Source organism: Scardinius erythrophthalmus, assembly GCF_964197995.2.
Source record: "Scardinius erythrophthalmus genome assembly, chromosome: 1".
Classification (NCBI taxonomy): domain Eukaryota; kingdom Metazoa; phylum Chordata; class Actinopteri; order Cypriniformes; family Leuciscidae; genus Scardinius; species Scardinius erythrophthalmus.
The window spans coordinates 64234546-64261110 of NC_138221.1; the positions used below are offsets into that span (position 1 = coordinate 64234546).

General features: G+C 39.0%; 1 protein-coding gene across 3 annotated transcripts; it reads left to right on the forward strand.

Moving 5' to 3' along the window:
• Nucleotides 1-282: 282 nt before the first annotated feature.
• LOC308689999 (CMP-N-acetylneuraminate-beta-galactosamide-alpha-2,3-sialyltransferase 1-like) lies at nucleotides 283-12198 on the forward strand. Of its 3 annotated transcripts, XM_081364183.1 has the most exons (11): nucleotides 283-553; nucleotides 1302-1392; nucleotides 3622-3724; nucleotides 4134-4217; nucleotides 4314-4400; nucleotides 5360-5649; nucleotides 6733-6926; nucleotides 10078-10257; nucleotides 10335-10380; nucleotides 10481-10600; nucleotides 11699-12198. In XM_081364183.1, exons 6-11 carry the CDS (start codon nucleotides 5380-5382, stop codon nucleotides 11861-11863), a joined length of 975 nt encoding a protein of 324 aa, XP_081220309.1. In that variant the 5' UTR covers nucleotides 283-553; nucleotides 1302-1392; nucleotides 3622-3724; nucleotides 4134-4217; nucleotides 4314-4400; nucleotides 5360-5379; the 3' UTR covers nucleotides 11864-12198. The 3 variants fall into 3 exon arrangements, with proteins under 3 accessions (XP_081220309.1, XP_081220308.1, XP_081220310.1); XM_081364184.1 differs by lacking the exons at nucleotides 283-553; nucleotides 1302-1392 and having other exon boundaries at nucleotides 3167-3724; XM_081364182.1 differs by lacking the exons at nucleotides 3622-3724; nucleotides 4134-4217; nucleotides 4314-4400 and having other exon boundaries at nucleotides 478-553; nucleotides 11699-12187.
• Nucleotides 12199-26565: the final 14367 nt, after the last annotated feature.

A 26565-nucleotide genomic window follows, 5' to 3' on the forward strand; every position in this document is an offset into this window, starting at 1 on the left:
AATATTGTTTTATGTTTTCAATATTTAACCTAAATGAAATAAGTGATAGCCTATATCTGAAACAATTTAATTGATTAACCCTCTGATGCATTAATTAGGCTATAAAATAATGAAGTAACATTTTTTTATTATTCACGTCAAAACAATATAGATTCAATTATTTTCCCTAAATGAATGATGCGTATTTAAAGAAATAGCCTAATAATAATTAATACAACAAAAGTGGTGTCGTTACACTGCCCTTTTATTGCACTATATGATTTGAATTACTAATCGAAAGTCGAGTTTAAAGTGCACAGCAAATTTATGGAGTTGAAAAATCCAGAGTTAGGCAAAAAAGTGCGAAAGAGTTAGATTTGTGAGTTTATTTTTTAACTCTGACTACAGTTTGTGTTATGGGATACTCCCTGTTTGTGTTGTATTTTGGAGTTTATTCAATGGTGTTCAGAAGCGTGTTTTAACACTACATCTGGAGTTACATATTAAGAAGTGCGCCACACGATCGAGTCACGACCCTGGTGCAGCACTAAAGGCCTAATGGATCCGCCGTGAGGTATGTAAAAACGTTTTTATTACAATATATATATATATATATTTTCAAAATGTTCGATATTTTCTGACAGAAACACGTTTTGTCGTAGCTGTTGCATTATATGTGTGTGTACTAACGTCAATGACCGTGGCGAACGTGGTGTTTGAATTGAGTGGCTGTTAGCCTGTTTTGTGAGTTTTTTTCCCCTCGATTAAACGAACTAACATTAGATAGGCTAACCGTCTTTCACACCGTGTTTCTGAAAATTAGTTTTTTTTTTTTTGCCGTCAAATGGTGACTCAACTCAAGAAACCTTCTTCTGTTGAGCTTCCATACGTTAATGCCGACGAGGTAATACACTTTATACAGCCATGGAACTTTATGCCTGTTTTACAGACGTCCTAACTGCAGTGTCTACCCTGGATAATAATATATTTGAGCCGTGAAAGTGTAACGTTTGGCCTGCAACGGGTTTGAATTGTAATGATAAACGTTTTAGACTAGTGAATAGTTAAAAAGTGCGTAGTTTTCAGCTTAAACATTTTTTTATTTTATTTTTTTTGCATTTTCAATCACACTAACATAACAGTTAACAAAAATTACATGTTTTCTCTTTAATGTCAGTTCACGATGTTGATAATAGTGCAACGTGAATGTAAAGCAAATTTTCTCGTCAAAGCCAGCAGGGATGACAGTGATTATGAAAATTGTATCAAAAATATTACATTACATTAGATGTCTGAATGGTTGTCTTTCCTTTTTTAATTAGATTTTGCAAGACTTCTTACTGATGTTTGGAGCAGAGGTTGCTTTAAGTTTCCTGGAAAAATGGAACACCAGTTTTAAAGAGCAACTTGCAGGTAAAAAAAAATCTAAATGAATATATAACCGTGTATGAAAATACCATATGAAAAGATAATGCAGGATTTAAAATGTTTTAAAACGACATAATGACACCAATTTAGTAGATAAAGTGAGCGTTTCTTTGACTGCTCGTACAAGCATAGACAGTAAAAGAAATGGACACAGCGACCCCATTGGGACTCAATTGAGACAAGTGAAGCCCATTTTTAGCGATTTCTTAGCACTTCCTTTCCTGACGCGCAGACTCAAACCGAGCAAAGCGTTACACGGACCACGTGAGCAACCCGTCTGTCTTCTAGTAGCTGTGCCAAGAGAAATCTGAATCATTCCCTTCCGAATCTTGCAGAGACGGAGAGTGTAAGTAGGAATTGTCCATGAGCATGGAGCAGGATCAACTTTTGCTAGGTATTCTGATTAATTATATTGTCATTTTGCCCCTACGTCCCCCCGATTGCCAGCGAGCTTCTCCTCCCGTCCATACGGTAATCTCTCTAATGTGCGACAAAGAGTCGCTTGGTTATGACGCAATCGTTAGCCTACTTTTACAAAAACTGCTTCTACGGGGCCATAACATAAGCTACAAGGTAATGGAGCATTTTATACATTGTCGTGTTTCTTTAGAAATAAAAAATGGACAAATGGAGTCTTCAAACGCCTCAGATGTAAAGTTATTCGCTGTCAAAGTGACGCCAAAATGAATGGAAGTCAATGGGATTGCTAACGCAAGTGAAGTTCCGCTCAAGATGGCGGCACCCGGCCGACTTCAACTTCCGGTCGACTTCCTTCCCGCTTGCGTACAAGCCGCTTTTTTTTCAACATCGCGTCATTTTACGTCACACGAGGGAGACGTGTGCTGTGCTCTGCCGCAGCTCAGTGCAGAGTAGGTTGGTATTCAGTAAGAGCGGTCGTGAGACAGTGTGTTTTCAGTAGTTTTTGTATTTCAATTTATCATCGTCATGGTAAATGTATGTGTTTGTGGAGCTTGCAAAAACTCCAGCCTGTCAGGACATCGAGTCCACCGGTTTCCTAACAGGAAAAAGGACGGTGCTATCTTTTGTGCCTGGGTGCGGGTTGTGCAGGTGAAGAGACGGGATTTCTCTTCCGCGTCGGCTTCGGAAAACGCGGTCGTGTGTAGCGTTCACTTCAGATCGGATGATTATCGTCCCGGCGATATGAAGGAGTTCAACATGGGATACCGAAGTAAGAACCGGGTGAGACTCAGAGCTAGTGCGGTTCCTTCAGTGTACGCATCTTCGGGTTCTCCCGCTGGATGTAGGCGCGAGCACAACATCAACTGGCAAACGCAATGTAAGCGGAACGAAACTGAGCTAACAGTTACTCGTTATTGTGTTTGTGTGGACCGTTTATCAGTTTGGACCAGTGCAGCGCGAGCCTGATCAAGCAACACTAGCCTAACTGCGAGGTAAATAAAGAGTTCGCCACTGAAGTAATAACATCGCTGCGAGATCTAGTGAGAAATATTCACATTTCTCCGTTATTAACGAATCAAACAGCGCTGACGTGAAAACCAGGAATAAACATTGTGCAATGAATGAACGAACTATCCAGTGTCCACAGATCAGCAACATTCACCATGGCTTTACTGTAGTAACACTAACTGCAACCATGGAAGTTTGGCATTTTCCACTAAGGCCCAGTATGCATCCACCTCCCTGTAACACTGACTTTCCTCAGCTGTAAACATTGCCTCGCATTTCCCACACAAGCACCTATGGAACAAAAAATGTATCATGAATAAATATCTATCTGTCTCTCCATGAGAAACTGCTAAGTTATAAAACGTAACGTTAGTCTGGGCGGATATTAATGAGCATGACAAACGCCTGATCAAAGCTTAGTTTCTGTTATTGTAAGTTCCAATATGTTCTGTCTAACATTAATCCTGGCCTGTCCCTGCTCTCTTGGCAGCCTAGCAGGCTCATAATTGTATGGCTGTGGTCCGTAAACAATTTCCTCAGCGTCCGAAATGTCATTGCAATCCATATTTCCCTGTTGTGTGAATCGACCGCTCTCCCTCGTGCTACGTCACGACTCTCGCCCGTCACGCCCATTTTCAGATGCGGAAGTAAAATTTTCTCACAAAAACGACTCCAGAAGCCACTGTAGCATATTTATAATTTTTTTTTAAAGAAAATCTAGTTCCTACATTATTTTTCTATACATTGACTTGTTGGGTATTCTAACCTGCAAGTTGCTCTTTAAAGAAAGTCATCCAGGAGGCCAGGAGGAACCTTAAAGAGACTGCTCTCCTAAAACAGCTTTTGAAAGCTGCACTGAATGAAGTATCTGACACTACTGATGATCCAGGTACAGTCATCATCAAAATAGTAATGTTGTTACTTGAGCCAATCAATCTTCTGGTTAAAAAGTTTTTATTGATTATTTCCCAAAAAGTCTGCTAAAAACACTTAATACACAGTTATTTCTTAATGTAATTTATTATGAAAGCTCATGAATTCATGCTTTGTGAATGCTTTTCATAAATTTTACATTAAAAAAAATCATGATGCATGTAAGAACATAGTAAGAGTAAGTCCCCTTGGCTTTGGGCATGTACAGTATCCAGTTTGCTCTCCAGCACACAATAAAAAACTACTAATAAAACTACCCCAATAATATTTCATCATTTTGATATATTATGATACACAATTCACAGGGCTAACTTAGAGATGCCCTAAACATACTTTGAAACAACTACGTTTTTTTCTGTCTCCAGAATGGGACAGCGACATGGCTTCTTTACTTGTCCTGCTGCATCTTCTCACTCCACAACTGGTGGAATCTGGTGAAATTTCACAAGGTTTGTTAAGACAACACTATCCTACTCCAAATATTGTAGTTAATGCCTATTTTTAAACAAATTGTTTATAAAGAGACATTTATGTTGTGTTTCAAGTCATTCCAAAGCCTTGATGATCATATCCTGACCACTGAAGGAAACCCTCAGCTATACCTTCTTGCCTCAGGGACTTCGAAAGCACAGGTTTTCACCTTTTACATTGTCTTGGACAAAAAACTCTTGCCTTGTCAGTCATGTACATCCTTGGGTGCTTTTGACAAGCTGTTCAAGTCCCATTTAAATGAGTTCACTGTGAAGTTGTTCATTGTTACTTCATCTGATGTATAAGTGTCTATCTCAGGTTACACAATCCTACTGCACTACATGTTTTTCTATATAATCCTGCAGTCTTGATTTTATATAATGAAGTGATGTGTTGTTGACATTGTTTTATACAATTTAATTTTTTTTAGTTGGCACTCTGTTAGCTGCATAAATGTAAATGTTTTGCTGTTAGATTTTTACAGTATTTTATGACAGATATTATTTTAAAGTGTGTCCATACATGGAATTTTTAAACCAATGTATGAATTTGATTAAATAAAAGCACTGAGTTGAGAGTATGGCGTTCAGTATATCATTTTCACATAAAACATTATATTATGTTAAATATATGTTAACTCTAAGAAGTGTTAAATGCAATATTTTTTAAGCGTTGATTTTTGACACTGTTAAGGAGTTCATATTATAAATAACTAAATTTTAGAGTTACAATTACTCTCTGTATGATTTGTATTTTAACTCCAGAAAGAGTTATATTTTAAATCTGAAAAAGTGTTAAAAATTCAACACCAAGAGCGGAGTTATTTTAACTCTGCGTTGAAGTCTATTTGATGGTCACGCATGTACACTCAAATTGAGTTGATTTTAACTCGCATGGAGTTTATTCCAAAGACCAGAATTTGCTGTGTGACAATTCACGCAGAAAGGACAGAAATGACCGTGAGGACCGTTATACATGATTTTGATGAGTATATTTTTACAGTGCGGTGGTTTGAACTTTACACAAAGAACTGTTAAACAGTCATTTAAAGCTATGACACTATAATGTAAATCATGCATAATTTTCTGTCTTTTTAATAACAAAACTGTTTTTTGTCCAGGAACACTACGCTGGCAAAATATGAAAGTCTTCAACAGACTGGTGCCTGGTTACATCACCTTGCCTTTAAGCTTCATGACAATATTTCTTCTGTACACTCAAAACGCCCCGATGGACGATACCACATACGCGTTTGATGATTTAATATTCGAACCTTCATGCTCCTGTAAAACTTGCGTCATGGGATTTCTGGACGATGACTGGTTCATTTATCGGTATAATCCCACCATACCAGCTCTCCTCAACAGAAAAAACAGCGTGTTACTTGGAGACACGAACAAATGGTGGAGGGTAAGACTTTAAAATATTAAAGGTGGGGTCCTATGATTCACTGTACGCCAGGTGAAATAAATAAAAACACAAAACCTATAGTGTGTGTGCGTGTGCGCGCAAACAAACGTTTGCTATTTGCATATTTGTGATAGTTCAGATTCCCTCAGGCATTTTATCCTGTAAAACATGATAGCCCCATAGTTATTTATTCTCTTTAACTCCAATTGTCATGACAAGTTTTGGATTTTGAACTCAAGTGTATAAGTTTTCAAAAAGTAATCCATTGTCTTGACTATTTATGAGTTGAAACAAAGGTTGTCTTCCAATTGAGTTTACTTTTTTTTTTTTACTTTTTTTTTTATGGCAGCAGGTTTCTAAAGTTCAACCAACTGAATATTTTACAATGGCAGTTTTCGATTTATGAGTAGTTCTTTTCATGTGACATATTCTGTGCCAGAATAATTACTGCTTATCTTCCAGAGTTACATTTTAACACACATTGTGTGTTAAAAATCTACACAACATGTGTCAAATTCCATCAACACATCTTGTGTGTTGTTTTTTAACACATCTCTTTTTAGAGTGTAGGCTTCTGCATATAGGCTACATCCTGATAACAACATACATCAGGAATAGTTACTATAGTTTTATTAAGCTTAACTTCCTGATGTAGCCTATGTTGTTATCAGGATGTATGGAGAAATCTAGAAACAACAGTCAGGCAGCCAGTTGAGGAACACCCTGAAAGTGAAGATAAAAACATTAGCCTACACAGCAAAAAGTCCAGTGTTAAATTAACTCTCCTGGGAGTTTATTTGGCTCCAGAGTCAGTGTTAAAATGTGAGTGTTAGCTGCTTGCTAACATCAGGTGTCTTCAATAATGCTCAATCATCACTCAATGAATCACTTAATGAGCTCATTCAGTTTAACACTCTTGAGTGTTAATTTAACACTCATATTTTAACACTGACTCTGGAGCCATATAAACTCCCAGGAGAGTTAATTTAACACTGGACTTTTTGCTGTGTACCTATCTTGACACTTAGCTTGATGATCTTAACAAGATTGTTGTCTTGATGCTAATTTTGAATATTTCTATAGGGTCTACAACCGTCAAAGCTCAGAGTCAACTACACAAATGTGGTGGACACATTGTTTTCTCTCTTCCCCGATGAAGATCATTACTCAGACGCTGGTCCAGATCGCTGCAGAACCTGTGCTGTGGTGGGAAACTCTGGGAACCTCCTGAGATCCAACTACGGTCAACTAATAGACAGCCATGACTTTGTCATAAGGTATTAGGCCGGCGACACACTGGCTGCGTGGCGTGAACGTGGCGTTTCTGTTGCGTGTCAGCTGCTATAAATATATAGCAGCAGTAGCGGAGATAGGGTGCTTGGGTGCGGCCGCCCCAACCAGGGCCCCGTGCCAATTAGGGGCGCTTCAAACGCCGCCGATCTTGCGTCACTGGACAGGAACGGTGTTCTTCTTGATAGCATTCTTTAAGCGCAAGACGCGAGAGAACACGTCTGCATGCCCGCTGTTTTCTGTGCTGCGCACGGACACATACACAATTATATCTCACAATTATCATTCTAGTTATTTTATAACATCAAATAAACATGAATAAACATTAGAAGAAGTTTTGTTTCAACCACGAAAATTTTTTTCAAGTTCAAATATCCCCTTAAACAGTCGGTTTTGTCTTAAATGGTTGAGAAAGAAAACAGTAGCCGAATCAGTGCACTGACAGCATATACTCGCTGATACCATTAATGTTGATCAAAGAACAAAAGAAAAAGAAAATCACTCACTGAACTTTTCTAACTTTAATTAGCTTAATATTTTATTTGTCTGTTGTTCGGTGATGACTGCTCCAACTGCAACATGAGTCTGTGCATGCGACCTTGAGATGCGTTCCCTGTCAAACATAATTTATCTTTATTTTCCTAATTTTGTTAAACATTTTTCTGGATTTCTTTATCTTTATATTATTTTTATTTATTTATTATTATTCGTATGCTATTTGTTTTTATACAATTTGTTCTGCAGAAGAAGAAAAAAACTATCTTGTTAATTCAGAATAGCAGAGATAGCCCATCCAATTTAATAATAATAATAATAATAATAATAATAATAATAATAATATAATAGAGTGGCCTAGCCTAGGCCCATTTTATTTTGGTTTGCAGGCTAATAAAAGTTAATCAGAAAAACAAACGGTAGAAGTAATTTTACCTGTTTCTGAATATTAATTTAAAATGTTGCACATAATAAATAGGCCTAATCAAAAAGCACAAACATGATCACATATTATTTTATAATTAAAATAAAAATTTCGTTATATCGCAAACGTATGAAGAAATTGCGTTGCTTTCAATAGGCAATCTCATGCACGGGTTCGGAGTTTACAATGTTGGCAGCGCCGTTACAGTAGGCTTTATTGAGCATCTGAATGTGCAGAATCTGTCCGTGGTGCTGAAACATTTTTACTTGACTGGCAAACTGTTTTCTTTGTTCGTCAATACAAACAAAGCTTTTCTTTGTGTTTATTTAAAATATAAGCTTACTTGGCTCAACAAGTGACATATTATTACATATGCATTCATCATTTCATTTAATTTTAAAATGACTTGTTTAAAAATGAGACTCTAGCTCCGCCCCTGTATAGCAGCAAAGACAACGTCGGCATGTATTGACGGCAAAATAGGCCACAGAATATTTCGTTCTGTATTGACAGGTGCAATATTTGAAAATCGATAATTATCATTATTTTAAAATTACATTTATATCTGCATTTATGTCAAAACATAGAGCCTTTCAAATATCAAAATGTAATTTATTAATATGTATTCGTGTCAAAATGACATATAGACATCTTTTCCTATTCTATTTTGCCTGGAAACGCTTCCAGCACGCTTGCGTGTCGCGTGAAAAATAGGCGTCGGTTCTATTTCTAGCATGAACGCGTTTGCAAGCTCTAACCTGTGTTAACATGGGAGCCGAAATAAAAACGGACACACCACGCAGCCAGTGTGTAGCCGGCCTTAGAAGAACAGATTATTGCACAGAATAAGTCTGATAAATGTTCTCTATACAGCAGTGGCTGTTCGTGGTATATCTTTAGCAATAATCTTCTTAGGTACACAGCAAAAAGTCCAGTGTTAAATTAACTCTCCTGGGAGTTTATATGGCTCCAGAGTCAGTGTTAAAATATGAGTGTTAAATTAACACTCAAAAGTGTTAAAGTTAATGAGCTCATTAAGTGATTAATTGAGTGATGATTGAGCATTATTGAAGACACCTGATGTTAGCAAGCAGAATCACCAAAGGAGAAAATCAATTTTTTAAGACACCGTTATGGAGATCAGTGTTTGTTTTAGTTGGGCTCTTGACCCATAAAGTATTAACTTTAAATTTTGTTTGGCTGTTGAGTTATAACTCTCAGATGAACAAAGAGAAAAGGTGATCAGGTGGTGTTGGTTATGATTTGATAATCATAATTTGACCTGAATATCAACTCTCATTTAGAGAGTCAGATTTACCTTGTTGATAACAGCAGCCTGTGATTCTACAGCAAATGATTTTTATCATTATCAATATAATCCAAAATATTTCTTAAAAACTGTTCTGATAAAAATACTTAAATTACTTTATTTAGACACACTGACATCAATAATCAGCCTGTGAATCTCAACAATGGTGACAATAATAAAGCAGTGCATTCTGGGTGCCACCAATCAAAACTCATTCATGGCTCCAATCATGCATTGCGGTATGAATAAATTATGATCTGAATTGTCTTACTAATTTCCTTTTCCTAATTGAATATTCTGTTTGTCGCCATAGTTGAGATTCATACACTTATTCTTGATGTCTGTGTGTGCCTAAAAGAAAGATTTTGTTTTATCAGAACAAGTTTTAAGAAATCCTTTAGACTAGTTAGAAAAAACGATCCTATGCTGTAGAATCACAGTGATGCTGTAATCAACAATATACATTTAAGTCAGAGATTAGACTCTAAATGAGTTCAGTGATTCAGGTGAAATTATGATTGTCAAAACATAACCAACACAACCTGATCAACTTTCTCTTTGTTCATCTGGCAGTTATAACTCAGATACAACAGCCAAAGATAATCTTGTTTACAGTTTATGGGTCAAGAGCCCAACTAAAGCAAACATAGATCTCCATAACGGTGTCTTAAAAAAATAGATTTTCTCCTTTGGTGATTCTGCTTGCTAACATCAGGTGTCTTCAATAATGCTCAATCATCACTCAATTAATCACTTAATGAGCTCATTAAGTTTAACACTCTTGAGTGTTAATTTAACACTCATATTTTAACACTGACTCTGGAGCCATATAAACTCCCAGGAGAGTTAATTTAACACTGGACTTTTTGCTGTGTAGCCTGTCAATACCCGTTACCTGTTTTTCTCTCAGGATAAATAAAGGCCCGACAAAAGGTTACGAGAAGGACGTGGGGTCTAAGACCACTCACCGGATTATGTATCCCGAGAGCGCTGTGGACTTGGATGACAACACACATCTGGTGCTTTTTCCCTTTAAGATTCGTGACATGCAGAGGCTCATAAGCATCTTCACCACTAGACACATCACACGGTGAGTACTGTTTAATAAAACAATAAAAAAAATCATGAAAGCAAATAAATGATTATCTATATCTTTTTGTTTCTCAGCACATACACAGGAGTCAAATCTTCAATCAAAGTAAACAAGAACAAGGTAAGTGCCCATGTCATTAAATCAATGTAAATGAAACTAATTTTTAAGCCCTATAATAAGCAGGAATGAATGTCTCATAAATGTTTTGGTTTCTGTCCAGGTGATGATCCTCCACCCTGGTTTTATGAAATACGCCTACGAGAAATGGCTGCAGAAAAATGGCAAATATCCTTCTACTGGCTTCATTACAATAGTATTTGCCCTGCATGTCTGTGATCAGGTAAAACTGTTTGCATTTTTCACATGATGCTTCAGTTTTAAACTGGCTGTGTTTCTGTAAATAGAAAAAGAAGTTTAAAAATAATTTGCATGTGCAAATTGTATAGTAATTTAAATGTAATCCCTCCCAAACTAAGTGCAAATAGCAATTTGAATTTGAAATAAAACAGTGTGCAATAATAACTGTTTGTTTATTGTTAACATAGTATGATTATATTTGTTAAAGTCATAAATGGATGCTGTATTATTGGGACATTACTTATAATAATATTCCACTATTAAATGCCCGCTAGGCACTTTATTTCAACTGTTCAAATATTTTCTTAATCTCTATTTAAAATAAATGCTACTCATAGGCCTAGTATGTTCCTGGATTAACATCTTTGTTGATCCTGGTCTGGAAAAACATTCCAGTGAACCAATCTGATTTGAGGGACAAGTTTACAGTTTATGTCAAGTTTAGGCTTACGACCAGGGTTAGGTGCTTCTACCTCAGTGTTATTTTCCTCTGATTTTAGGGATAAGTTATGGGAAGGGTCAGATTTAGGGGTATGGATAGGGTTTGTCCTTTCGGACAGGAATATTTTTCCAGTTTCAACAAAATATGTTGATCCAGGAACATGCCTTGCTTGGCAAAATTACGATGAAGCCTGCACCCACCTTACTCTCCACTTCACTGATTCTGTTATCTGCTGGATTTCTTTGCTAATTCTGTCTGGCTCAATCAGATAACGGTGGCAGAGTTTGTGTAAATAGCCTCTGCCAAAAAGGTGGGCTATTTGCACTTGGTGACAGTCCTTAACTTTAATGATCATTTCCTTTTTAAATAACATTAATGTTATTAACATTTTGTATTTGCCATATATGCCTTTTATCCCAGCCCCAACCCTTGTGCATGGCTTTTCAAAAATATTACCAATTTATTTAGTGGTAAAACTTGTTAATGAGAAAAAAAATATTGAATGCACTATTAAGAAATGCATGTAGAAATGTACCGTTAGGAAATGATATCTGAATAGCTTTTAACCCAGTGCCATATTGCCACCAGCTAGATATCCCAGAAATGGCAAAACTCCTGACAGCTCTGTCTTTTACACAGGTGAATGTCTTTGGGTTTGGAGCTACAAGTAATGGAACCTGGCATCATTACTTTGACAAATCTCACACTCACTTTAAAGGCGGCCCTCATAAAGGAGACATTGAAAACAAAACAATGCATCAACTTCAGGACAGAAACAAGATTTCAATATATAAAGGGTATTGATAAAGAAAACTCTTCTTACATTTAATGAGGGATTTCAGGATGGATTAAGTTCTGAGATTGCTACAAAAATGAATGTTAAAATGAATAAATAAATTTCAATGTCTTTAATATAAATGTTGGCTTGCAATGGCAATGTTTTGAGAGCTGTAGAATGTCCTACTCTTTATTTCCATTTATAATGCATTACTGTACACATTGTAAACATATATGTTGTTAATGTACTAATATATAAGACATCTGGAATGTTAAAGTTTATGTGGATCACTATCTTGTATTATAAAAAAATAAATAAATAAAATTAAAAGGTTGAGACTTTGCATGCATACATTTTGCAGAAGAACATTGTTTTGTTTTTGCTTAGGCTTTGCATAAGTTTTCCTACTGCTCATAAAACATTCCCTACTAGGCTTAAGAGATATAACAGATGGAAAGGATCTCCAGGTGACTAGCTGAAGATGTTACTGTAGCTTTACCCATTAATAGTACTTGAGAATAAATTCCAGCACAGCGCTACAAATAACCCTTCACAATAGATACTGCTTTAAAATGAATTCTGTTATGAGTGAGTCCACTGAGGATGAGTTGTGTAGAATCCAATTGCAGTTTTATTAAAGCAGGCTAAAAGTGAATGAATACAACATAAACAGAACAAAACAATGACTTGAACAAACGTGAAACTTGGCTTGAGCGTAAACTTGACACAGCATAAACTTACTTGGTTACTAACGTAACCTCGGTTCTCTCTAGAGAGAGGAACGAGTACTCCGTAGAATACGCTAGGGGAAAATCCTTTTCCACGAGAATACTGAAGCCAAAAAATTATCCTTTAATTTTGTATTAATGTAAAACGCGTTGCTGCAGCATACAGGCATAGGCGAGACAGCTCGCGCGCCTATTGACTGGTCTGCTGGCAACTGCTTGAGCCTATCGAGTGAGACCTAGAGTGACGTCATACCCAATGAGGGCGCTTCACGCCCTCTGCGTCACGTCCTGCCGAAACGGGCGTGGCTTAGGTCTATAAATATCGCTCGCGGGCTCATATCTCTGATTTTTCACAGTGAAGCAACCAGAGCGCGTGCATGCACGGCAGGATACGCAGTACTCGTTCCTCTCTCTAGAGAGAACTGAGGTTACGTTAGTAACCGAGTACGTTCTCTTACGAGAGATACTCTCGTACTGCGTAGAATACGCTAGGGGAACCTAATGTAAAACGCTGTGTGTGCTGGGATCTGATACCATAGACTCAAAGGGCGACAGCCCAGAGTTCATATAGTGCACAATCACCTAGGGGACTCACAGGGAATCCTGGAAGAAGAGGGGTTTAGCCACTATCTTCCGTATATGGCAGCTTAGAGCAACACTGCTATTCACAATAGTCGTATAACTCATTTAGGAACATAACCGTGCTTCTAGTTATATCTAACCCTAGAGTCATTAGGCCCAAATTCCATGCACGTCGCGCTCACTGAGAGCGTGTGTAAGTCCCCTATGCGCTTCACTGAAGCGAGAGCCAGAAGAAACTCCGTCTTGAACGACAGGTGTTTAAGATCAATCTTCTGCAAGGGCTCAAAAGGATGACCTTTCATGGCTTCCAGTGCCGTAGAAAGGTCCCACATAGGGACTGTGGGAGGTCTGGGAGGATTCAGTCTCTTAGCTCCTCTAAGGAAGCAAATTACTAAATCGTTCCTTCCTATACTGCCCTACAAAGGCAAAAGACCTTAAGTCGCTAGAGTGTGGAACTGAGAAAAATGACTTTAAAGATTTTTAGTTGTCCCGCTTAATTAATTATAGGTAGGACACTGGAAATTTGGCAAATAGATGTTTTAGTAATGGAAATTATATACATAAAAAAATCTTGAGCTCAAACTTGACTTTTGACCACTATTTTAAAGTTACTGTACTCTGCCTTTGTATTGTCAGCAAAAAGTGAGAGGTCATACCAAGGCAAAAGGCAGTAACTTCCACATTATCAATATTTAGTTGCTGATCACCATTAACAAAATCATTATAGTAACACAGTATAAAATCTAGTGTTCATGGCATTTATTTTGTGTGATTTACAATTATTTATAGCCATCTACTTATTGCTATATCCTGTGCTTTGGTTGCATTCTGATGGCATTATTAATACATTTGACATGACAAAATACCTCCTATTAGTCCAGCGTTGACTCGACCGCGTTTAGGGCACGCTGAAGGCGAAGTTTTGGCACTCTGCCAGCTAGTTTGCGAGCTTTAATTCATGGTTGTATTCATCTGATACGGCAATGTGTAACGTTTTTCTGTCAACTCTGCATAATCCTTCGCGATCGTAATCGCACGTTTGTCGATGGAGCAGACCATACTAAATGTTCTGACCGCTCTGAGGACATCAGAAGTTAGAGCGACTGATGCAGCTGTACAAAGTACACAGGATACACCGTAATTTTAATTTTAATGGACATTAAAACAAAGGCAAATAACCTTACAATCTGGTAGGTAGCATTATTTGATTAAACACCGGCACCGTAACTTCATTGACGCGCGGCTAAACAAGGGCAGAGCACCGTAACTCGTAATTTGAGCGTTCCAAAACAAAGCCAAAGAGCGGTAACTGATGTTACGGTGTTCTGCCTTGGTTTCTCATGGGCTTTTGGAAGTTACTGTTAAGACAAATCATTATTTTCTCGAAAAATAAACGGAATTGATTCAAGATACTTATCCACATGATAAAGAAGGTCTTGAATGTGGCAAAAATATAAATAACTCATTTTCGACCAAAAACGAAGTTACGGTCTTTTGCCTTTGCACGGCAGTATAGACTGGCCAAGCGTTGTCGTAGAGAACACTGCTATGGCCGCCACATAGACTTTGAGCGTGGAAGGGGACCTGCCCTTATCCAGTAGCTCCTGTAGGAAGGAGAGAACCCCCGTCACTCCGCAATTCAGGGGTGACACGCCACGAGCTGTGCACCAGCCAGAAAACACCGACCATTTGGAGGCGTAGAGACGTCGCATAGACGGAGCTCTGGTCTGCGTGATCATGTTTAACACTCCCTGTGGGAGGTCAGCAGGTACCCATTGATGGTCCACACGTGAAGGGACCACAGCTCTGGGTGAGGATGCCAGATCGAGCCGTTGGCTTGAGAAAGGAGATCCTTCCTCAGAGGCACTGGCCACGGGGCGGTGCTTGCTAACTGCATCACAACTGGGAACCAAGGTTGGCTCGTCCAGAGCGGCGCTACAAGCAGCACTGAACATCCTTCTTCCCTGATCCGTTCTACCATCTGGGTCAGGAGGAAGATAGGGGGAAAAGCGTAGAGAGGACGGCGAGGCCACATGTGGGTCAGCGCGTCCTTGCTTTTCGAGAAAAATTCTGGACAGTGAGCGTTTTCCTGAGACGCGAACAGGTCTACTTCCGCTCTGCCGAATTTCTTCCACAGCAGCTGTACTGTCTGTGGGTGCAAAGACCATTCTCCTGTCGGAACGTGGTTCCTGGACAGTCTGTCTGGTCCTATATTCAGGAGCCCTGGCACGTGCGCTGCTTTCAGCGAGAGCAGGTTGCTGCGAGCCCATATCAGGAGGCGTCTGGTTAGCCCGTACAGGGTCAGGGACCTGAGGCCGCCCTGGCGATTTATGTAGGATACCACCGACACGTTGTCTGAACGTACTAGGACGTGGTTCCCCTTTATCAGGGGACGAAAGCGCGTGAGCGCTTTGCTCACTGCTAACATCTCGAGGCAATTTATATGAAGGAGCTTCTCCCATTTTGACCATTGGCCAAAGAGCGGTCTGCCCTCGGGCAGCGCTCCCCATCCTGAGGCGGATGCGTCCGTGGACACCACCCTTAGTCTCGAGGAAGTCCCCAGGCTTACACCTGAATGGTACCAGTCTTTTGCCCCCCAAGGGTTCAAAGCTGCAATGCACGCTTGATTGACCTTGAGGCGAAGCCGACCGGAGGCCCACGCTCTGTGAGGCACTGCAAGAACTATCACCCCGCAAGAACAATTACAGTGCTTTACAACTATAGAACAAAAAGAGTTAAATAAACTTATCACTTCATCTAAAACAACAACATGTTTACTAGATCCTATACCAACTAAACTATTGAAAGAAGTGTTAGCTATAGTGGAAGAGCCTCTCCTCAATATTATTAACTCGTCTTTATCTTTAGGTTATGTTCCAAGAGCATTTAAACTGGCAGTTATAAAACCTCTCATTAAGAAACCACAATTAGATCCACATAATCTAGCAAATTATAGACCCATTTCAAATCTACCTTTAATGTCTAAAATACTAGAAAAAGTTGTGTCCGCTCAACTGGGCTCTTTCTTGCAAGAAAATGACACCTATGAAAAGTTTCAGTCTGGATTCAGGCCGCATCATAGCACTGAAACGAATGATTTACTTTTAGCTTCTGACCAAGGCTGTATCTCAATATTAGTTTTACTTGATCTAAGTGCTGCGTTCGATACTATAGATCATACAATACTCTTAGATTGACTACAAAATTATACTGGTGTTCAAGGACAAGCATTAAGCTGGTTTAGATCGTATTTATCTGACCGCTACCATTTTGTCTATTTAAATGGAGAAAAATCTATCATAACTCCAGTAAACTATGGAGTGCCGCAGGGATCTGTGTTAGGCCCTCTATTATTCTCAATATATATGCTGCCACTTGGAAATATTATAAGGAAACATGGAATTAGTTTCCATTGTTATGCTGATGACACTCAAATCTATATTTCATCACGGCCAGATGAAAACGCTAAATTATCCAAATTGACAGAGTGTGTTAAAGATATAAAAGATTGGATGACGCGCAATTTTCTTTTATTAAATCCAGACAAGACAGAGGTACTAATCATCGGTTCAAAAAACCACCCACAAAACCTCTCACAATACAACTTTAACATAGTAGGATGTCCTGTTACTTCATCCTCTACAGTAAAAGACCTGGGTGTTATATTAGACTGCAACCTGTCTTTTGAAAATCATATTTCATATGTTACAAGAACAGCCTTGTTTCACCTTAGAAACATTACTAAGCTACGTAACATGCTATCAGTTTCTGATGCAGAAAAGCTAGTTCATGCATTTATGACCTCGAGACTAGATTACTGTAATGCTTTATTAGCTGGTTGTCCTGCATCCTCAATAAACAAGCTACAGTTAGTCCAAAATGCCGCCGCTAGAGTTCTAACTAGATCAAGAAAATATGATCATATAACACCAATTTTATCATCACTTCATCACTTCATTACCTATAAAGTCCCGTATTAATTATAAGGTATTGCTACTGACTTATAAAGCCCTAAACGGCCTATTTAAAGGACCTTCTATCGCCCTATAATCCATCGCGGTCTTTAAGATCACTAAATTCAAGGCTTTTGGTCATACCTAGGATATCCAGATCCACCAAAGGAGGGAGAGCATTTTCACATTTAGCTCCAAAACTCTGGAATAGTCTTCCTGATACTGTTCGTTGCTCAGACTCGCTCCCCCAGTTTAAAACTAGATTAAAGACGCATCTCTTCAGCCAGGCATTCATATAATACTTTTAATCTTACAGTTAAATCCGACCTCTAGTTCACAAACGCCAGAGGAGAACTGGCCCCCGACTGAGCCCGGGTTCTCCCAAGGTTTTTTATTTTATTTTATTTTTTTCTCCATTAGGTCACCTGATGGAGTTTTTCGGTTCCTTGCCACTGTTGCCTTTGGCTTGCTCAGTTGGGGATATTTGGGGATATTTAATTTAATTAATCAATCAACGATACTATTAATCAGCATTACCAAACGTGGACGTTCCACTAGAAACAAACATTGATGTATTGTTTTAATTTGTTACTGTGAAGCTGCTTTGATACAACCTATGTGGTTGTGAGAGGACGCTGGCGCTGTCTGTTCGCCGCTTCTCCACTTCTGATATTAATTTAGCGTATTTTAACAAAGTGGTTTTTAGGACTATTTTATGCCCCTTGCAAGTTTTCTCTGTGTACCGCAACAACTTTCTGACCGGTTGCTTTAGCAACGTACCTGCTGCCGTTGCTCTTCGGTGTAAACACTGTGCTAACGCCACCAGCGTCTGGCATGATGTTGAAATATTCCATTTCTCAACTGCGGAGTCTCAACTGGAACACTGTTCCACCTTGCATCACAGCCATAAGACAGCTTGGACTTCTGCGCCGACCCCGGTACTGCCACAGAAGTGCTCAGAAAGACTTTGTTTACCTCCTGCATGGTGCATCAACGATCCCCTCCATCTGGTCTTCAGCTGCGCGTGTCGCGCTACAACGGCGTCATCAGAACACTGCCGAGCTTGGAGTATATAGTAACCCTACACCGCTCCTGAGAGCCTCTAGTGGTGGGAGATATATAAAACACGGAGTGGATCACAGTGTATTGCGGAGCTTACAGAGACTTTCACCATCAGCTCTGTCTCCTGTCACTATGGAATTATTCAACACGCAATCCCTTACCAATAAATCCCTGCTTATCCATGACCATATTCTGGATAGAGGATTAGACTTCATGTGCCTAGTGGAAACTTGGCACAAAACAGGCGACCACTCAGTACTCAATGAAGCTTGCCCCCAGGGTTATGTCTATATGGAAAAATCACGCAGCTCTGGACGTGGGGGTGGTTTGGCCGTCATCCATCGGGATGAACTGAAACTCTCTCCTCTGCCACTGTCTGATCTTACCTCAATGGAATGCTTAGCCTTCAAATGTAAACCTCCATACTCCATGACAGTGCTTCTCATATACCGTCCCCCCAAACCACACTCCTCATTTCTCCCTGAAATACATGATCTACTCACATCACTCTGTTCCATGTCAACCAGGATTGTTATTCTTGGTGATTTTAATATCCATATTGACAAACCCTCCTGTCATCTTGCAACAGAGTTCATGAGTCTACTTGATTGTCTTGGTCTCCAGCAACATGTGAAGGCTCCTACGCACACCAAGGGCCACACCTTAGATCTTGTCATTACTGACGCGGCCCCCATAAACAGCCTGGAGGTAAAAGATCTGGGTGTGTCCGATCACAAGTTGGTCTCTATGGCCCTTACATTCTCACTGCCCATCATCAGACCTAAGCGCCAAATATCTTTCCGGAACTGGAAACAAATAAACCCAACTTCCTTCACTGTAGACCTTCAATCTAATATAAACTGCCAAGTCTCTAGAACAGTGGACGGACTAGTGGATCACTACAATACATCATTGAGCAGTGTTTTTGACCTCCATGCCCCTGTCAGGACACGGGAAGTCAACTTTGAACGCTCTGCCCCCTGGTTCACACAGGAACTGCGGCAAATGAAAACTGAGGGCCGTATCCTGGAACGCCGCTGTAAACAGACTGGTCTAACTGTTCACAATCTTGCATTCCGCGACCATCAAAAGGCTTATCTTAAGTCCTTGAAGGGTGCACGCTCAAAATTTTATTCCAACCTCATCAATAAGAACACTGGAAATTCTAAACAGCTTTTTTCTACAGTAAACAATCTCCTGAAGCCGAAATCATCTTTATCCACTGAAACCACAGTGGAGCGATGCAACAGCTTCATTGACTTTTTTAGATTTAAAGTCAATAATATCCGCTCTTCAATATCTGGCTCTCTTTCACTGTCTCCACCATCCTCCAACCCACTGTCCGGTGGATTGACAATCCTTCCGTACTTTACCGAGGTTCAGCAGAGCCATGTTGAGGAAACCATCAATAAAATGAAGCCGTCCGCCTGCATCTTGGATCCCATCCCGACTGTTTTGCTCAAGTCACTCATTCCCAGTGTCACCCCAATCATCACTGAGTTTATTAATCTCTCACTAATAACAGGCGTTGTCCCTCCTGCCCTTAAAGCTGCTGTCATTCGTCCGATACTTAAGAAACCAACCCTAGACCCAGAGGTCCTGGGAAATTACAGGCCAATCTCTAACCTCACCTTTCTGTCAAAGGTCCTAGAGAAGGAAGTCGCCATTCAGCTTCACAGCCATCTAGAACACAATAACCTATATGAGGTATTTCAATCAGGCTTTCGTTCGGCCCACATCACCGAAACAGCTCTGCTAAGGGTGACAAATGACCTTCTCATGGCAGCTGATTCAGGATCACCATCGCTGCTCATTCTACTCGACCTAACAGCTGCATTCGACACAGTGGATCATACCATCCTTCGGGACCGCCTCCACAATACAGTTGGACTATCAAGAACAGCACTGCAGTGGTTTCAGTCCTACCTTTCTGGCAGGACTGAACGAGTTATATTAGGAGAATGTGAGTCCAGGCTGCTCCCTGTTACATGTGGTGTTCCGCAGGGGTCGGTTCTCGGCCCTATCCTATTTATTCTATACCTGCTTCCACTCGGTTCTGTCATCAGCAGACATGGACTATCCTTCCACTGTTATGCGGACGATTTGCAACTTTATATTAAAACTGCTCCAAGCCCCTCCACAACCTTGTCGCGACTCAACACATGTCTTCTGGAGATAAAGGAATGGATGAAAAGCAACTTCCTCCAGCTAAACTCCGCTAAAAGTGAGGCACTACTTGTTGGAACCCCGCACCAATCCACTCCTCTCCCGTATCTCAGTTCATCTTGGACGACCAAACCATTACTTTCTCCTCCTCAGTTACAAACCTAGGGGTTAGGTTTGACCCTCAGCTGACTTTCAACGAACACATTAAATATATTTGCAAAACCTCCTTCCACCACCTTCGAAATATCTCCAAACTACGTCCTCTTTTAACTCTTCCGGATGCAGAGAAACTTGTTCATGCTTTTATTTCCACCAGGTTGGATTATTGCAACGGACTCTTCATTGGGATTTCTGCCAGAAACATGCAGAAGCTACAATACATCCAAAATAGCGCTGAGTCCTCAGTCCTCATGAGAGTCCGAAAATATGATCACATAACTCCCATCTTGCACTCACTCCACTGGCTCCCTGTTTCATTCCGGATCGACTTCAAAATTCTGCTGTACACACACAAATGTATCACTGGACGTGCACCACCTTATCTACAAGAACTCATCACCTTGAAATCCTTCTCCCGCACTCTCAGATCATCAGGCCACCTACTTCTTCAGGTCCCGACCACCAGACTTCGTACTATGGGGGACCGAGCTTTCTGTTCAGCTGCACCGCGGCTTTGGAACCACCTCCCGAGTGAGCTGAGAGAAGTACAGAGCTTGGACACTTTCAAGGCAGAACTGAAGACTTTTTTATTTAGAAAGGCTTTTATGTGCTGATTGTTTTATTGCTTTTATGGTTTTTAGTATTCTGTAGTTATTGTTGTTCTTTTGTGTAGCACTTTGAGATTCTTCGGAATGAAAAGTGCGTTATAAGTAAAATCTTTTATGTTGTGAAAAGCGCTATATAAATAAACTTGACTTGACTTGACTTGACTTGACTCTCTCTCTGAGCCAGAACTGCAGTGGGCGCATGCGCAGCAGGCCCAACTGGAGAACTGATGATGCTGAGGCCATCAGACCTAGCATCCTTTGAAATTTCTTGAGAGGGACTACAGCACCGCAGCGAAAGGAGCCGACTGCACGCTGAATGTCCAGTGTGCGCTGAGATGACAGGCGTGCTGTCATTGACATCGAGTTCAGTTCTATTCCCAGAAAAGATATAATCTGTCTGGGGAATAGCGAACTCTTTTCCCAGTTTACTGTGAGAGCGAGATTCTCGAGGTGATCGAGTAAAATGGTTCTGTGCTCCACGATCTCTGAGTGAGATTGGGCTAGAATCAGCCAGTCGTCCAAATAGTTCAGCACTCGTATGCCCCGGTAGGGCTGGGCGATTTAAATCGCGATATTTTTATGCGCATCTCATCAGTAAAGGCGGGCATACACTGTGCGATTTTCGTCCGATTTTGAGCCGAATTCTGACTCGTGCGACTCTTTTTCGGGTCGGGCCGATTTTCAGCTTTGTCGTGCGTCGTTTGTCGTGCAGTGTTCGTGCAGTGTACAGGGGGAAAAGAGAGGCGATTAACCTCTCACGACCGGCAATCGGATGGTCGGATGAATTTCAGGCATGTTAGAAATTTTGGTCGCTCCTCGTGACTATATCGCACAGTTGAAGCAGAGCTACGAACCGATTGCCCTAAACTCAGTGTTTTTTCCCTCACTGCGCCTGCGCGAAAACAATTTCATCTGCAGCAAAAAAAAAAAAAAAAAAACCTAACCCTAACCCTAACGAAAAAAGGGAGATCTTTAAGTTCTGTAGTTCAAAGCTATTACTGTTGCTTACCTCCAGTTCGTGTTGCAAAATGGATTAACCATTACCCACTTCTTCCAAGCCACCTGCGATGTAGCCTACACTTTGCCTCTTTTATTATTAAAAAAATGTTTGGAAATAAAGCTGTTTTTAATTTTCATTGATGAATTATTGCAGTGTTCGGACATATTATAGACTGTTAATAATTAATTATATGTATAATTCATTGTAATCGACCTAAATGTTTTAGACAATTTTTAATGAGGAGAAGTAAAGCTTCTATGTAGGCTAATATTTTATTATCCTCACAGCGCGTTAGTTATGCGGTGATGCGCTATGAAATTGTTGCGTGGCTATGTAATTATAATAGCCTATCAGTTTAATAATAAAAGTAGCCTTCCCTAATAATAATAATAATAATACAAGCCTACTAATAATTTAATATATAAATTGGAAATGCTAAATCTTCTTGATATTGATAGCTGATGCTTGTTTTGACAATATCTCTGGATAGGCTACATGATATCGTCCATAGGCGCAACCCGGCACGAGGATTTATCGCGCTGATTCGCGCATATTTCACACGTATAGTGTGAGCAGTCAAGTCGCAGCTCGACGTTCGGACCGTACAGTGTGAGCACATAAATCCTGAGCTTTGGCTTTACATCGCATACGATCTACTCGTTCAGTGTGAGTAGGTTCCTTGCTGAAATCGCACAGACATCGCACAGTGTATGCTCGCCTTAAAGCCGGTTCCTTGATTAGTAGTAAATCACCATCACCTGCTTTCAGATGGAGCGGCATTTACTACAAAGAGCCGTAGTTAACTGACAAGCTGAGCCAAATCACATCAATATCGCGGACGTATCGCCAGCGATATTTAATGCGATATGGCTCAGCTTGTCAGTTAACTACGGCTCTTTGTACACAGCGAAACATCCAGTGTTAAATTAACACTCCTGGGAGTGTATGAGTCCACACTCAAGAGTGTTTAAGTTAATGAGATAACTAAGTGATTAATTTAGTGATGATTGAGCATTACTGAAGACACCTGATGTTAACAAGTAGAATCGCTGAAGGAGAAAATCGCAAATTGTAAGTTACCATTATTGTGATGGGTAGTTGCTTTAGTTGGGCTCTGACCCTTTTATGTGTACTTTAGATTTTGTTTGGCTGTTGTAACTGAGTTAAAACTTACGGTGACGCATTGCTGCCACATACATATTATTTTTTCCCCCCAATTATGTCGTAATAATGAGATCTTATGTCGTTTTAATGAAATCTTTTCTCGTAATAACGAAATCTAATGTCATTAAAACGACATCTTTTTCTCATAATAACGAGATCTTATGTCATTAAAACGACATATTTTTCTCCTAATAACGAGATGTTATGTCGTTAAAACAACATCTTTTTTGCCCTTATAAGGACATGTGTAGTCATGTACAAAATATGCCTTTATCCACATAAAATTGACGCCTTTATCACACGTTCAAAAAGCTTAAGCAAATAGTAGCAGCCCCCAATCATGAAATTAATCAATGAGGCCCTTTTTTGAAAACATTTTTTATATAGGCTTTTTTATATTTTATATATGTTTTTTTTAATATGATATATTATATAGGCCTAATAAGATTTATTTTTGTTAATAGGCTATATCTTCATCTTCATTACATAGAGATATAGGCCTAATTAAACAAAAAGTAGTCAAAACACATCTAACAGAACATAGCCTAAGTTGTTTATTTTTTACAACATTGTGTTCTTATTTTGTTTAATTAACGAAATGTCAATCTTCGTCTTTATAACAGAAGATACAATACAATACAAAAATCTTCAAGATGTATAACGGATTGTCACCTTATAAACAGTCCTTTTTAATGGAATAATACACCCTTATAATAAAGAAAAAGCTTCAGTAATAAAGAATATGTTGTCCTTCCACAGAAACCCTTTATTATAAAGAAAATAGGTGGCTCTTAACGTGTCTTTCTATGGGAGGATGGCATTGCGGTGCACAGTAAATATTCAATTCAAATATTCAATGGTATTCAATGCAAAGCAAAAATTAAAAATACAAGTAGCCAATAAAATAAACAAATTATTGTGGCATTAATTAGCCCATAAACAATATTTATTTTAAAGCCTAAACGAATTTGTTTAAAGAAAAACACCAGCGTTGGGCATTTATCTGTATAGGCTAAGTGTTTCAGCCGCCCTTTTCAAACTGGCGCAATAAAATGCAACAGAATTTGATTAGTTAAACATGAAGAGGATTATCCGTCTGGCATGGCCGCTCGCTCTAACGTTAACCTAGATAAATGTTTGCTGTTATGAAGCGCATATCCAAGTGTTTGTGCGGAGTGTGGAGCGCGCAATATGACATGGATGGAGGCGCCGGTGCCATTAATCGCTTTTTCCCATCAACAGTGGAAACAACTTAAAATACTCCATTATTTCTGGTCATACAGAAAATAATAATACATCAGTCGCAACTACTTTTATTTGTGTAAACTCACAACAACAAGAAAACGGTGTGCTTTTGTAAAATAAAAGAAAACGAACAGGGCACGCTTTCATGATCTCTGTGAATTGGAGCGCGCCTCAAAAATGAACTGGAAAACAGTGTAGACAAGCCTCACAGACATGAGAAATATAACTATAAAGTTTATACAAAAAAATGTCCACCAACGAAAAAAAATCCAATCGAAAGCATATACGGTATACCATCTGATTATGTAATCCTGTCCGTATGAAAGGCTCATACATTACAGCGGAGATGTATGGAGATACGTATGCAGGCAGCCTACACTGATTTAGAAAAGACTAGTTCATTAATAAACAATTAAAATGCTTCGTTATTTTTTTTCAGATACATTTATCATATCATTAGCATACTTTTGCCGGCGCTTTGCGGCAAGTTTTATGCATGCGCTTGAGCGCGGAATATAGGCTATAGCGTACATGCACCCAGCATTGAATATAAACGTGCGATTAGTCCTAATTGCTTAAATGAATGACTACTAGTCTAGAAAAATCCTTTAGTCTATGGCAACTCTAATCAATAGCCTACATTTAATATCTGACATTATTTCATTAGTAACTAGTATCCAGCTCTTCACATTTAATTAGTTGAGTTAGCATAATTAATGAACTAATAAAATAATAAAATAAAATTTAAATTAAGATACTAACCATACACAGCAAAAAGTCCAGTGTTAAATTAACTCTCCTGGGAGTTTATATGGCTCCAGAGTCAGTGTTAAAATATGAGTGTTAAATTAACACTCAAGAGTGTTAAACTTAATGAGCTCATTAAGTGATTAATTGAGTGATGATTGAGCATTATTGAAGACACCTGATGTTAGCAAGCAGAATCACCAAAGGAGAAAATCTATTTTTTTAAGACACCGTTATGGAGATCTATGTTTGCTTTAGTTGGGCTCTTGACCAATAAACTGTAAACATTAGATTATCTTTGGCTGTTGTATCTGAGTTATAACTGCCAGATGAACAAAGAGAAAGTTGATCAGGTTGTGTTGGTTATGTTTTGACAATCATAATTTCACCTGAATCACTGAACTCATTTAGAGTCTAATCTCTGACTTAAATGTATATTGTTGATTACAGCATCACTGTGATTCTACAGCATAGGATCGTTTTTTCTAACTAGTCTAAAGGATTTCTTAAAACTTGTTCTGATAAAACAAAATCTTTCTTTTAGGCACACACAGACACCAAGAATAAGTGTATGAATCTCAACTATGGCGACAAACAGAATATTCAATTAGGAAAAGGAAATTAGTAAGACAATTCAGATCATAATTTATTCATACCGCAATGCATGATTGGAGCCATGAATGAGTTTTGATTGGTGGCACCCAGAATGCACTGCTTTATTATTGTCACCATTGTTGAGATTCACAGGCTGATTATTGATGTCAGTGTGTCTAAATAAAGTAATTTAAGTATTTTTATCAGAACAGTTTTTAAGAAATATTTTGGATTATATTGATAATGATAAAAATCATTTGCTGTAGAATCACAGGCTGCTGTTATCAACAAGGTAAATCTGACTCTCTAAATGAGAGTTGATATTCAGGTCAAATTATGATTATCAAATCATAACCAACACCACCTGATCACCTTTTCTCTTTGTTCATCTGAGAGTTACTCAACAGCCAAACAAAATTTAAAGTTAATGCTTTATGGGTCAAGAGCCCAACTAAAACAAACACTGATCTCCATAACGGTGTCTTAAAAAATTGATTTTCTCCTTTGGTGATTCTGCTTGCTAACATCAGGTGTCTTCAATAATGCTCAATCATCACTCAATTAATCACTTAATTAGCTCATTAACTTTAACACTTTTGAGTGTTAATTTAACACTCATATTTTAACACTGACTCTGGAGCCATATAAACTCCCAGGAGAGTTAATTTAACACTGGACTTTTTGCTGTGTATTTATATATATCATTGCTTATTCCACCAC

Bases quoted from the DNA above. Each gene is read 5' to 3' on its own strand.
- LOC308689999 (XM_081364182.1), top strand. From the start codon at position 1,323: ATGTTTGGAGCAGAGGTTGCTTTAAGTTTCCTGGAAAAATGGAACACC. The intron at 5,650-6,732 runs GTAAGACTTTAA...ATATTTCTATAG, and splicing joins ACACGAACAAATGGTGGAGG to GGTCTACAACCGTCAAAGCT. The intron at 10,258-10,334 runs GTGAGTACTGTT...TTTGTTTCTCAG, and splicing joins ACCACTAGACACATCACACG to CACATACACAGGAGTCAAAT.